Source organism: Ornithorhynchus anatinus, chromosome 4 (assembly GCF_004115215.2).
Source record: "Ornithorhynchus anatinus isolate Pmale09 chromosome 4, mOrnAna1.pri.v4, whole genome shotgun sequence".
NCBI classification, from domain to species: domain Eukaryota; kingdom Metazoa; phylum Chordata; class Mammalia; order Monotremata; family Ornithorhynchidae; genus Ornithorhynchus; species Ornithorhynchus anatinus.
In genome coordinates, this window is record NC_041731.1 from 88,991,458 (window position 1) to 89,005,315 (window position 13,858).

Genomic DNA, 13,858 nt, shown 5'->3' on the forward strand with positions numbered 1-13,858 from the left:
TAGAGAGAGACAATCCCTGCCCAATAATGGACTTGCCCAGGATCCCACAGCAGACCAGTGGCAGAGCCAAGATTAGAACCCAGGTCCTTCTGAGGCCCAGTCCCGTGCTCTACCCACTAGACCATACTGTAGGCTCAAAGGTTTAAAAGACTGACTGAGCGATCCGGCAGACTTCCACGGCAACAAGCTCAGCACGGCCTGAACTCAAAACCCGATAATAATAATAATGGTATTTGTTAAGCGCTTACTATGTGCGAAGCACTGTTCTAAGCGCTGGAGAGGATACCAGGTGACCAGGTTGTCCCACATGGGCCTCACAGTCTTAATCCCCATTTTCCAGATGAGGTAACTGAGGCCCAGAGAAGTGAAATGACTTGCCCAAAGTCACACAGCTGACAAGCGGCCGAGCCGGGATTTGAACCCATGACCTCTGACTCCCAAGCCCGTACTTACTGCTGTCTCTGTAGACTAACAAAATGCACGCCATGATCTTCAAGAGCTCTGCAACCACTACTGCAGTAGAAGATAAATACCGAGGTCCATCCTCTTTTAATGTCCGAGAGTAGCGCATAGTTAGAACCAAACTGGTGGTCTGGAAGACCAGGATTCCCAAGGAAAGATACTTCAAGTGGGAAGACATTGCTTTCCTTTCACTTTCCTAGGGAAAGAAAAAAAACAACCCCAGGTGGATTAAAAGAAACGAGTTTTACCAGAGGTAAACTGGCTAAAAGCCACATTAACGAGGCTGCCACCTCCAAGCGCCTTCCCTCCGGGGAGCAGCCGTACCCAGGTCGACCAGCAAGAAGGGTTGAGCCGTGGTGGGCAGGGATTGTCTCTCTTTATTGCCGTATTGTACTTTCCAAGCACTTAGCATAAGGCTCTGCACACAGTAAGCCTCAGGAAATATGTGGGGCTCACACTTTTAATCCCCATTTTACAGATGGGTAACTGAGGCCCAGAGAAGTCAAGTAATAATTAATAATAATAATAATGGTATTTGTTAAGCGCTTACTACGTGCCAAGCACTGTTCTAAGTGCTGGGGGAGATACAGGGTCATCAGGTTGAACCATGTGGGGCTCTCAGTCTTCATCCACATTTTACAGATGAGGGAACTGAGGCACAGAGAAAAATAATACATAATGATGGTCTTTGTTAAGAGCTTACTATGTGATGAGCACTGTTCTAAGTGCTGGGGTAGCTACAGGGTAACCGGATTGTCCCACGAGGGGCTCATATTTTTTAATCCCCATTTTTACAGATGAGGGAACTGAGGTCCAGAGAAGTGAAGTGACTTGTCCAAAGTCACACAGTTGATAAGTGGTGGAGCGGGGATTAGAATCCACGACCTCTGACTCCCAAGCCCAGGCTCCTTCCACTGAGCCACCCTGCTTCCCAATGAATGAATGACTGACTGAAGGAAGGGGGCTTCCCCACCCCATAACACCCCCACACACACTGGGGCACAAGATTTGAGTCCCCTCTCCACCTCATCTACCCCTCTTGCCCCTAACAGTGAGAAGCAGCATGGCTCGGTGGAAAGCGCCTGGGCTTGGGAGTCAGAGGTCATGGGTTCTAATTCTGGCTCCGCCACTTGTCAGCTGTGTGACTTTGGGCAAGTCACTTCACTTCTCTGTGCCTCAGTCACCTAATCAGGAAAAAGGTCATTAAGACTGTGAGCCCCAAGTGGGACACCTGGTCACCTTGTATCCCCCCAGCGCTTAGAACAGTGCTTGGCCCATAGTAAGCGCTTAACAAATATCACCCTTATTATCTTCTCCAGCACTTAGAACAGTGCCCAGCACAAAGTGTGCTCAACAAATACCATCGTTATTATTATCATCTCCCCAGTACTTAGAACTGTGTTCGGCACATAGCAAGTGCTTAACAAATACCATCATTATTATTTATTATCTCCCCCAGCGCTTAGAACAGTGCTTGACCCACAGGAAGCGCTTAACAAAAACCATCCTTATTATTACTTATCATCTCCCCCAAAGCTTAGAACAGTGCCTGCCACATAGTAAGTGCTTAACAAATACCACCCTCATTATTATGTTATCTCTCCCAGCGCTTAGAACAGTGCCTGGCACATAGTATGAGCTTAACACATACTATCCTGATTATCATCTTCCCCAGCGCTTAGAACAGTGTCTGGCACACATTAAGAGCTTAACACAATTTATCCTTATTATTATCTCCCCCAGCGCTTAGAACAATGCATTCATTCATTCATTCAATAGTATTTATTGAGCGCTTACTATGTGCAGAGCACTGTACTAAGCGCTTGGGATGAACAAGTCGGCAACAGATAGAGACAGTCCCTGCCGTTTGACGGGCTTACAGTCTAATCGGGGGAATTAGGAATGCCTGGCACATAGTATGCACTTAACATATACCATCGTTATTATTATCTCTCCCTGCGCTTAGAACAGTGCCTGGCACCTAGTAAGCGCTTATTACCTCCCCTCGCGCTTAGAACAGTGCTTGGCACCTAGTAAGCGCTTAACACCTACCATCCTTCTTATCTCCCCCACCCCCCCCGCGCTTAAAACAGTGCTTGGTACCTAGTAAGCGCTTAAGACATCCCATCCTTCTTATTATCTCCCCCCGCGCTTAGAACAGTGCCTGGCACCTAGTAAGCGCTTAACACATCCCATCCTCCTCATTATTATCTCCCCCCGCGCTTAGAACAGTGCCTGGCACCTAATAAGCGCTTAACACATCCCATTCTCCTTATTATCTCCCCCAGCGCTTAGAACAGTGCCTGGCACATAGTATGCACTTAACACATACCATCGTGAGTATTATCTCTCCCTGCGCTTAGGACAGTGCTTGGCACCTAGTAAGCGCTTAAGACATACCATCCTTCTTATTATCTCCCCCCGCGCTTAGAACAGTGCCTGGCACCTAATAAGCGCTTAACACATCCCATTCTCATTATTATCTCCCCCAGCGCTTAGGACAGTGCCTGGCACATAGTATGCACTTAACACATACCATCGTGAGTATTATCTCTCCCTGCGCTTAGGACAGTGCTTGGCACCTAGTAAGCGCTTAAGACATCCCATCCTTCTTATTATCTCCCCCCGCGCTTAGAACAGTGCCTGGCACCTAATAAGCGCTTAACACATCCCATTCTCATAATTATCTCCCCCAGCGCTTAGAACAGTGCCTGGCACATAGTATGCACTTAACACATACCATCGTAAGTATTATCTCTCCCTGCGCTTAGGACAGTGCTTGGCACCTAGTAAGCGCTTAAGACATCCCATCCTTCTTATTATCTCCCCCTGTGCTTAGAACAGTGCCTGGCACCTAGTAAGCGCTTAACACATCCCATCCTCCTTATTATCTCCCCCAGCGCTTTAGCACCTAGTAAGCCCTTAACACATACCATGGTGAGTATTATCTCTCCCTGCGCTTAGGACAGTGCTTGGCACCTAGTAAGCGCTTAAGACATCCCATCCTTCTTATTATCTCCCCCTGTGCTTCGAACAGTGCCTGGCCCCTAGTAAGCGCTTAACACATCCCATCCTCCTTATTATCTCCCCCAGCGCTTAGCACCTAGTAAGCCCTTAACACATACCATGGTGAGTATTCTCTCTCCCTGCGCTTAGGACCGTGCTTGGCCCCTAGCAAGCGTTGAAGACATCCCATCCTCCTCATTATTCTCTCCCCCAGCGCTTCGAACAGTGCTTGGCCCCGAGGAAGCGCTTAACACATCTCATCGTCATGATGAGCGGCGTTTGGGATTGCGGCTGGAGTGTGTGCAGATGGCGGGGGGGGGGGGGGGGGGGGGGAGTGTCCCACCCTTCGCCTCACCTCGGCTTTTCCAGCTGCGGTTTTCCCTTCCCGGTCCGGTCCTGCAGCCGCCCCGCGTGTCCCCTTGGGCCCGGGGCCGCCGTGTGGGGCGGCAGGAGGACGAGCAAGCCGGAGGACGAGCGGGAGGAGGAGGCGGCGGTGAGGGCGGGTGGGGCCCCGCCCCCCTTCCCCCTTCCCCCTCCCCCTCCCCAGGTGGCCGCCCGCCCCTCCCCCCGCCCCCCTCCGCCTCCACTCTTGACTTCCGCCCACCGCGAAGGGTGCCGGGAAATGCGCCCGCGCGCATGCGCCCGGCCTCCCCCTCCCGCCCCCCCCCTTCCCCCTCAGGCCCTCTTTCGCTCCAATGGAGCGACCGCCCAACTGGCGGCGGAGCCTTTCTGCTCAGCGCTGGCCGAGGACGCTACAGCCGCCCGAAGCGCTCGGAAAGGACAATCCACCTGGATGGAAGCGCTTGGAAAGGACAGTACAACTGTACGAAGCGCTTGGAAAGGACAGTACAGCTGTATGAAGCGCTTGGAAAGGACAATACACCTGTAGGAAGCGCTTGGAAAGGACAGTACACCTGTGTGAAGCGCTTGGAAAGGACAGTACACAATATACCTGTACAAAGCGCTTGGAAAGGACAATACACCTGTATGAAGCGCTGGAAAGGACAGTATGCCAGTATTAAGCGCTTGGAAAGGACAGTACAACTGTACGATGCGCTTGGAAAGGACAATACACCTGTATGAAGCGCTTGGAAAGGACAGTACAACTGTACGAAGCACTTGGAAAGGACAATACACCTGAATTAAGCGCTTGGAAAGGACAATCCACCTGAATTAAGCGCTTGGAAAGGACAATCCACCTGTATTAAGCACTTGGAAAGGACAACACAGCTGTATTAAGCACTTGGAAAGGACAACACAGCTGTATTAAGCGCTTGCAAAGGACAATACACCTGTATTAAGCGCTTGGAAAAGACAGTACAACTGTACAAAGCGCTTGGAAAGGACAATACACCTGCATGAAGCGCTTGGAAAGGACAATACAACTGTACAAAGCACTTGGAAAGGACAATACACCTGAATTAAGCGCTCAGAAAGGACAGTACAACTGTACGAAGCACTGGGAAAGCACAATACACCTGTATGAAGTGCTTGGAAAGGACAATACATCTGTATTAAGCGCTTGGAAAGGACAATACAGCTGTATTAAGTGCCTGGAAAGGACAGTACAACTGTACAAAGCCTTTGGAAAGGACAATACACCTGTATTAAGCGCTTGGAAAGGACAATACAGCTGTATTAAGCGCTTGGAAAGGACAGTACACCTGTATTAAGTGTTTGGAAAGGACAATACACCTCTACGAAGCACTTGGAAAGGACAGTACAACTGTACAAAGTGCTTGGAAAGGACAGTTCACCTGTATTAAGCGCTTGGAAAGGACAATACACCTGTACGAAGCACTTGGAAAGGACAGTACGCCAGTATTAAGCGCTTGGAAAGGACAGTACAACTGTACGAAACGCTTGGAAAGGACAGTACAGCTGTACGAAGCACTTGGAAAGGACAATACAGCTGTATTAAGCTCTTGGAAAGGACAGTACAACTGTACGAAGCGCTTGGAAAGGACAATACACCTGTACGAAGGGCTTGGAAAGGATATTTCAGCTCTAAGCGCTTGAGAAGTACAAATCAGCTGTACGAAGCACTTGGAAAGTTCAATTCAGCTACACAAAGCGCTTAGAAAGTACAATTCAGCTGTACAAAGTGCTTGGAAAGTACAATACACCATTAAAGAGAGACAGTCCCACAATACAGCAATAAAGAGAGACAGTCCCTGCCCATAGTGGGCCTAGCGGCATGGCTTAGTGGAAAGAGCAGGGGCTTGGGAGTCAGAGGTCGTGGGTTCTAATCCCACCTCTGCCACGGGTCAGCTGTGTGACCTTGGGTGAGTCACTTCTCTGTGCCCCAGTTACCTCATCTGTAAAATGGGCATTAGGATTGTGAGTCCCACGGGGGACAACCTGATTAACTTGTATCTACCTCAGTGCTTAGAACAGTGGTTGGCACGTAGTAAGTGCTTAACAAATACCACCATTATCATTTATTACAGTTCAGCTCTCCTAAGTGCTTGGAAAGTAGAATTCAGCTGCACTAAGCGCTTGGAATGTACAATTCAGCTGCACAGAGATGCAGCTTGGCTCAGTGGAAAGTGCACGGGCTGGGGAGTCAGAGGTCATGGGTTCAAATCCTGACTCTGCCATTCGTCAGCTGTGTGGCTTTGGGCAAGTCACTTAACTTCTCTTTGCCTCAGTTACCTAATCTGTAAAAAGGGCATTAAGACTGTGAGCCCCACGTGGGATAACCTGGTCACCTTGTATCTTCTCCAGCGCTTAGAACAGTGCTTTGCACATAGTAAGCGCTTAACAAATGCCATCATTATTAGTATTACTAAGCGCTCGGAAAGTACAATACAGCAATAAAGAGAGAGTCCCTCCCCACAGTGGGTTTAGCCGCGTGGCTTAGTGGAAAGAGCAGGGGTTTGGGAGTCAGGAGGTCGTGGGTTCTAATCCCAGCTCTGCCACTCGTCTGCTGTGTGACCTTGGGCAAATCACTTCACTTCTCTGGGCCTCAGTTATCTCATCTGTAAAATGGGGATGAAAACTGTGACCCCCTCCCCTCACGTGGGACAACCTGATAACCTTGTACTTACCCCAGTGTTTAGAACAGTGCTTGGCACATCATAAGTGCTTAACAAATACCATTATCTCTATACTGTAATAATAGTAATAATAATGAGGTACAAGGTAATCAGTGAACTACAGTAGAGCCCCTCATTCCCTGCACATGCTGAGGCGCAACAGACAACATACTATTATTATTCTGGCATTTGTTAACTGTTTACTATTCATTCATTCAATCGTATTGACTGAGTGCTTACTTGTGCAGAGCACTATACTAAGCCCTTGGAAAGTACAATACTATGTGCCAGGCACTGTAGTAAACACTAGGGTGGATACATACAAGCAAATCAGGGTGGGCACAGTCCATGTCCCACATGGGGCTTATGGTCTCAATCCTCATTTTAAAGATGAGGTAACTGAGGCCCAGACAAGTGAAGTGACTTACCCAAGGTCACATGGCAGACAAGTGGCAGAGACAGGATTAGAACCCATGATCTTCTGACTCCCAGGCCCCTGCTCTATCCACCACTCCATGCTCCGCCTCCAGACCCTTCAATCAATCGCATTTATTGAGCGCTTACTGTGTGCAGAGCAGTGAACTAAGCACTTTGGAGGGTACAAAATAATAATAAACAGATCCACTCTCTGCCCACAACGAGTTTACAGTCTAGACGGGGAGACAGATGTTAATGTAAATAAATAAATTATGGATATCTGCCTAAGTGCTGTGGAGCTGGGAGCGGTGATGAATAAAGGGAGCAAGTCAGGGGGACACAGAAGGGAGTAGGAAAAGAGGAAAGGTGGGCTTAGTCTGCCTTTTGGAGGAGATGTGCCTTTGATAAGGCTTTGAAGGTGAGGGAGAGTAATTGATCCCCTTGTGGGCAGGGAGTGTCTCCATCTGTTGCTGAATTGTACTTTCCAAGGACTTGGTACAGTGCTCTGCACACAGTAAGCGCTCAATAAATACGACTGAATGAATGAATGAATTTGTATGTAGAAGTAGGAACCTATATTCAGCCAACACAGAATGATTTGTTTGATTTAGTGCTAATCAAGTATTACCACTCATGTTACCTCTATAAAGGGATTCCTCTCTGTTGTAGATTGTAATCTGGTAGGTGAGAAGGACTGTAGGAGGTGCATGATAGAGTTTCCAACAAAGCCCTGCACAAATGAGCAAAAGCACTTTTGGGGGATCGTGATAAATATGCATGTCTCGATTACTGGTGCAGAACATCTTGAAGTGTGACTATAGCACAGAAAAAAATATATTAAATGACACTAGTGCACAGACAATGCAGTTACCAAATTGCTACTTATGAGTAGGCTTTTGGTTACCACTGTAAAACTGTGGGGGACAATCCACTTATGGGGACGCTCCCTATTCGGCAGCTATGATTCTGCTCAGCAGAATCAAAACAGTGCCTGACCTTGAACAGAAGAACAAACTCCACCTTTTCTCTCTTCAATAGCCTCCTAAATGGGTGGGATTAGGACGAAAGACATAGACAATTCCGATAGATCTTCTATCCTCAAAGTATTGAGAAAAAGAGTGGCATTTCTCGCCCCTTCTGGGCAGTGGTTTTTAACAACTGGAATTTAAGGGATGTAAGGAGAGACGAGTCTGCAGGACCCGGTTTCTAATTCTAGGTTCACAACTTTTCTATTGTATCTGCTGTGTGACCTTGGGCAAGTCTCTTCACTTCTCGGTGCCTCAGTTACTTCATCTGGAAAATGGGGATTAAGACTGTGAGCCCCATGTGGGACACAGACTGATTATCTTGTATCTACCCCTATGTTTAATACAGTGCCTGGCACATGAGTGCTTAACAAATATACCATCTAATTAAAAAAAAAAAATTTGTATTTTTGTGGCAATAGTTACATCAGTGCATTTCATGATTTTTTTCCAGGCTCTTCATAGCAGATCTTCCTAAAATTAACCTTTGGCATATTTCTTGACTACTAGTTCCTTTATTATTTGATTATCGATCCCAGGAGAGAAAAGTCCGGTCCTAGAGAGGTTTTAATTCGTCCTCTGGAGGGCTGGGATCAGGGGGAAGCCAAGATCTGATCCTCCATCTCATGCAAAACCCTATACTAAGCATTTGGGAAAATCCAGCAAGAGCAAGACCCATGATTGCTGCCCTCTAGCAGGTCATAATCTAATGGGTTGGTCAGGCAGACACGAAATGATTTATAAATTACGGGAGCAAGAGGAAGAACATGGATAGGCCAAGAAGTACTCCAAGATAAAAAAAGAGCTGGGAAAGTAATTATACAAATAAAATAAACATTGGGGCTGGGCGTAAAAATGAAATATGCAAGTGGGATTAATTTGATTGGTTTAAATGAGAATTAATCAGGGAAGTGTCCTCCCCCTAGGGAAATGAACTTTTAGGAGGACTTTCAAGAGTGGGAGAACTGCCTTTCTGGTAGATTTGTAGGAATAGAAGGTATTTCCAGGCTGGGGAAGCAATGCGAGTGAGAGATTGGAGGCAGGAATGCCGAGAGTGAGATACACTTATAAATTAAACTACTAAGGGTTTGGGAGTACAGTACAGCAATAAACAGTCACATTCCATGCCCACAATGGGTTTACAGTCTAGAGTGGGGGAGGCAGACATCAATACAAATAAATAAAATTACAGATCTGTACTTAAGTGCCGTGGAGCTGGGTGAGGGGGAAGAGCAAAGGGAACAAGTCAGGGCGACGTAGAAGGGAGTGGGAGATGAGGAAAAGTGAGACAATCTGGGAAGGCCTCTTGGAAGAGATGTGCCTTCAATAAGGCTTTGAAGGGATGGAGAGTAATTGCCTGGAGGATTTGAGGAGGAAGGGTGCTTCGGGCCAGAGGCAGGATGTGGGCTAGAGGTCGGTGGTGAGACAGGTGAGAACGAGGCCCAGTGAGAAGGTTAGCACCAGAGGAACGAAATATCTCGGCTGGGTTGTAGAAGGAAAGCAGCGAGGAGAGGTAGGAGGGGTCAAGGTGAAGAAGTGCTTTAAAGCCGATGGTGAGGAGTTTTTGTTCGATGCAGAGGTGAATGAGCAACCATTGGAGTTTGTTGAGGAGCAGGGTGACGTCAGGAACGTTTTTGTAGAAAAATGATCCGGGCAGCAGTGTGGACTGGAGGAGAGAGGGACAGGAGGCTGGGAGCTCAGTAAGGAGGTGGAATAGGATGAGTGATTATATTACCATAGTAGCAGTTTGGGTGGAGAGGAAAGGGCGGATTTTAGCCATGCCGTGAAGGTGGGACTGACACGATTTAGTGATGGATTGAATATGTGGGTTGAATGACAGAGAGGAGTTGAGGATAATGCCAAGGATACGGGCTTGTGACACAGGAAGGATGGTGGTGCCGTCTACAGTCAGCAGGAGAACAGAGTTTGTGGGGGGAGGAGTTAAAGAGCTCTGTTTTGGACATGTTAAGTTTGAGGTGATGGGAGGACATCCAAGTAGAGATGTCTTGAAGGCAGGAGGAGATGCGAGACTTCAGAGAGGGAGAGAAATCAGAGCTGGAGTGGAAAATGTGGGAGTGTTATAGGAAAGCTCTTCTTGCTGCAATTAGAGAAGCATGGCTTAATGGATACAGCACAGGCCAGGGAGTCAGAAGAACCTGAGTTCAAATTCCTGCTCCACTATGTCTGCTGTGTGACCTTAGGCAAGTCACTTAACTTCTCTGTGCCTCAATCACCTCATCTGTAAATGGGAATAATAATGTTGGTATTTGTTAAGTGCTTACTATGTGCCGAGCACTGTTCTAAGCGCTGGGGTAGACACAGGGGAATCAGGTTGTCCCACGTGGGGCTCACAGTCTTAATCCCCATTTTACAGATGAGGTAACTGAGGCACCGAGAAGTTAAGTGACTTGCCCACAGTCACACAGCTGACAAGTGGCTGAGCTGGGATTCGAACCCATGACCTCTGACTCCAAAGCCCGTGCTCTTTCCACTGAGCCACGCTGCTTACCTAATGAGTGTGAGCCCCATGTGGGACAGGGACTCTGTCCAACCTGATTACCTTTATCCACCCCAGCATTTAGTACAGTGCTTGGCACATATTAAGCACTTAAGTACCATAAGCATTTTAATTATTATCATAAGTGCTTGACAAACACCTCTGTTCTCATTGTTGTTATAATGAAACCATTTTTTTCCTCAAATCTTTCACAATATGTTGCTAATAAAAAAATTGCACAGCCAGGAAAGGTAAAGTCTAGTATATACTATGTAGTTTACCCTTCAACTTTTTAAACCTCAATCTCAGGGACTATGTATTTTGAAGTCAAGGCCACAGAGCTCTATTCTCCTTTTGGTGCTCCAGAGAGGGTCACTGCATGCCTTCTTTAATTTTTTAAAAATGATATTTGTTTCGCACTTGCTATGTGCCAGGCACTGTACTAAGCACTGGGGTAGACACAAAATCATCAAGTTGGACACAGTCCAAGTTCCACGTGGGGCTCACACTCTTAATCCCCATTTGACAGATGAGGTAACTGAGGCACACAGAAGGGAAGTAACTTGCCCAAAGCCACACAGTTGACAAGTGGCAAAGCCAGGATTAGAACAGTGCTACGCACATAGTAAGCGGTTAACAAATACCCTCATTATTATTATTATTATTATTATTGTTAGAACCCACAACCTCTGACTCCCAACCAAACCTGTGCCTTTTCCACTAAGCCACACTGCTTCATGAGGTAACAGGAACAGAGAAGTAAACTGACTTGCCCGGAGGCCACACAGCAGACAAGTGGCAGAGCCAGGATTAGAAACCAGGTTTTCTGACTCCCAGGCCCGTGCTCCATCCACTTGACCACAACTGCTTCTCTAACGGTAGCAACAAGAACTTTCTTAGAACCCTCCCACATTTTCCTCTAGAACTGAGTTCACACAGAGGTGCCAAGTTTCATTCTAAGTGCAAGGGTGGAAGACGGATGGGGGAACGGGGAAGGTTTTCCGGCCCTGTCTAGAGGCTCTCAGGTTTTGTCGGAGTGAGTTGGGAAGTTAAGGTAAAAAAACTGTAGGGGAGCTGGTCCCCACCACCCCTACAGGTGGCCACTTATGGACACACATACATCTTCTGGAATTAATTTCAAAAGAGCATCAGTGGGGAGGGAACGGGGGGGCGGGGGGGACATTTGCCTCCAGGTAGAGCTGTTCATTCATTCATTCCACACCTCCCACTCTATCACAAAGGAGGGCTGGCTATAATAGAGTAGTGACCATGCTTCTCATGGCAAAAATGACTACAATATTAATAATGATGATGGAATTGGTTAAGTGCTTACTAGGTGCCAGGCACTGTTCTAAGCGCTGATCTCTGTGTGCCCCTGCCTTGCCCCTCCATTAATGTCATAATTGGTGCTTCTCTCTGATGTGCACCATCATTTGTGCCAAGGTCAGGGCTGCTAGAAATAATAATAATAATAATGATGATGGCATTTAAGTGCTTACTATGTGCAAAACACATACTATGTTCTAAGCGCTGGGGAGGATACAAGGTAATCAGGTTGTCCCACGTGGGGCTCACAGTCTTAATCCCCATTTTACAGATGAGGTAACTGAGGCACAGAGAAGTGAAGTGACTTGCCCAAAGTCACACAGCTGACATGTGGCAGAGCCAGGATTACGAGTCATTATATTATCTTCAGCAAAGGTGGACTGCTCTACCACCCCTGCTCAAGACCGTAGAAGATCTAGACTGCAAGCTCACTGGGGGCAGGGAATGTGTCTGTTTGCTGTTGTACTGTACTCTCCCAAGTGCTTAGTGTGCAGTGTTCTGCACACATTAAGCGCTCGATAAATAAGATTGACTGACTGGCTGACCATAGAAGGATACATAAAAAAGAAGAGAGTTTAAATTAACTATTGCAATATTGTTCTACCACACTTAGACTGTGTTCCCCATGTGGACGGGAACTGTGTCAAAATTGATTATCTTTTTATCTACCCCAGCATTTCATAGAGGACCTGTTTCATTGTGAACAGGGAGTGTGTCTGTTATATTGTACTCTCCCAAGCACTTAGTATGCACACAGTAAGCACTTAATAAATATCATTGATTGATTTAGCACATAGAAGTACTTAACAAGTACCATTATCACAGGCAATGTCACTTCCACTTAAAAAATAAAAAAGAGTTTTCAATTCCAATTATATAGCCCATCGAGGATAAGATTTGAGTTATAGAGATAAAGTAATCTAAGTACATATGACTATATTAACATAAAATCTAGATCAGCATTCACTCTATCACAGATTAATCCACATTAATTCAGCACAAATAAACTACAAAATATTTTCTAATAAATCAATGAGAAATACATACAGGAATGGTGGTATCGAGCACAGTTTTCTGCCCCTCTTCCATGACTCCAAACTTTAGGTCTCTTAAAGCTAGATCCTTTCCTTCTTTCCCAGATCTATTCCACAACTCTCTCTTTTAGTCTAATATAATGTACTTCAAAAAAAAAAGTAGCAAGAGAAGGTCATAGTTTAACTCAGTACACTTAAACTTTCAATCTAAGTACTTCAGAAGTATCCAGTCGTCAAAACTCTAAATCCATAGATGAAACCAGTAAGGATTCCTGGTCAGAATAACCAAGTTTCCATAGCCTCGGCAATGGAGATTGACCATTATAAATTTCTTCAATCTTTGACTTGATCCTGGGAGGGGAAAAAAAAAACACCTTACAGGAAATGCTTACCAATCCTCCTCACCAGTTGCAGAAAAGCAGCCATTCTCCCTCTTTAATAAAGTTTCCAAGTACACGGTATACTGAACAACTTCTCTTTGTTTCCCAATCCTGTTCCTCTGCAAAGTGTCAGGTATCTGTTTGCACATGGAAACATTCCACAGACACATAGGAGTTCCAGCACTGCCCATACTGAATATGTTCTTTTGAGCTGGCAGTTTATTTTTGTGGCTTAAATATTTTCCCTTACCAACTGAGACAGATTCAGCTTTTAAAAAGAGGCAAAAATATTAACTTTCATATTTTAAGATGAACTTTTATGGACTAAAAGCTGAACAGTATCACGATGGCATTCTTTCTTTAAAAAAAATAAATAAATGCCCAGCATGTCCCAGTCTTCTACTGGGATCTTCAGCAGATCTGATTTTCTATGCTGATGATAATTGTGTTTTTTGCGGTAAGTGCTCCTTAGGCAGATGGGCAAAGTCTGGTGGTGATCGACTTTCAATCTAATTACTGAAAAGTAATTGATGAGGCAAGTGAGCCAAGGCCAAACTGCCTCTTACCTTTTGGGTCAGGAGCAGTCATGCTCAGTATAGTGAGAGCAAACAAAGTCCCTGGCTAACCAAAAATGCTACGCAAACTGAGAAAAGAACATTGTTACTTTACAACT

At 46.1% G+C, this 13,858-nt stretch overlaps 1 protein-coding gene across 4 annotated transcripts in view; it reads right to left on the minus strand.

Moving 5' to 3' along the window:
• Positions 1–13,858, minus strand: part of SLC35A3 (solute carrier family 35 member A3) — a 48,327-nt gene that overhangs the window by 24,690 nt on the left and 9,779 nt on the right. For 3 of the 4 annotated variants that reach the window (XR_003758915.2, XM_029063478.2, XM_029063480.2), the window contains exon 2: positions 454–658. Coding sequence is in view for 3 of the 4 variants with exons in the window: in XM_029063478.2 (XP_028919311.1) it covers positions 454–658 (205 nt within the window). In the remaining variant the exon portion in view is untranslated. Of the gene's footprint in view, positions 1–453; positions 659–3,823; positions 3,967–13,858 lie in introns of those variants that run through there. The other variant, XM_029063479.2, reaches the window with a different exon arrangement.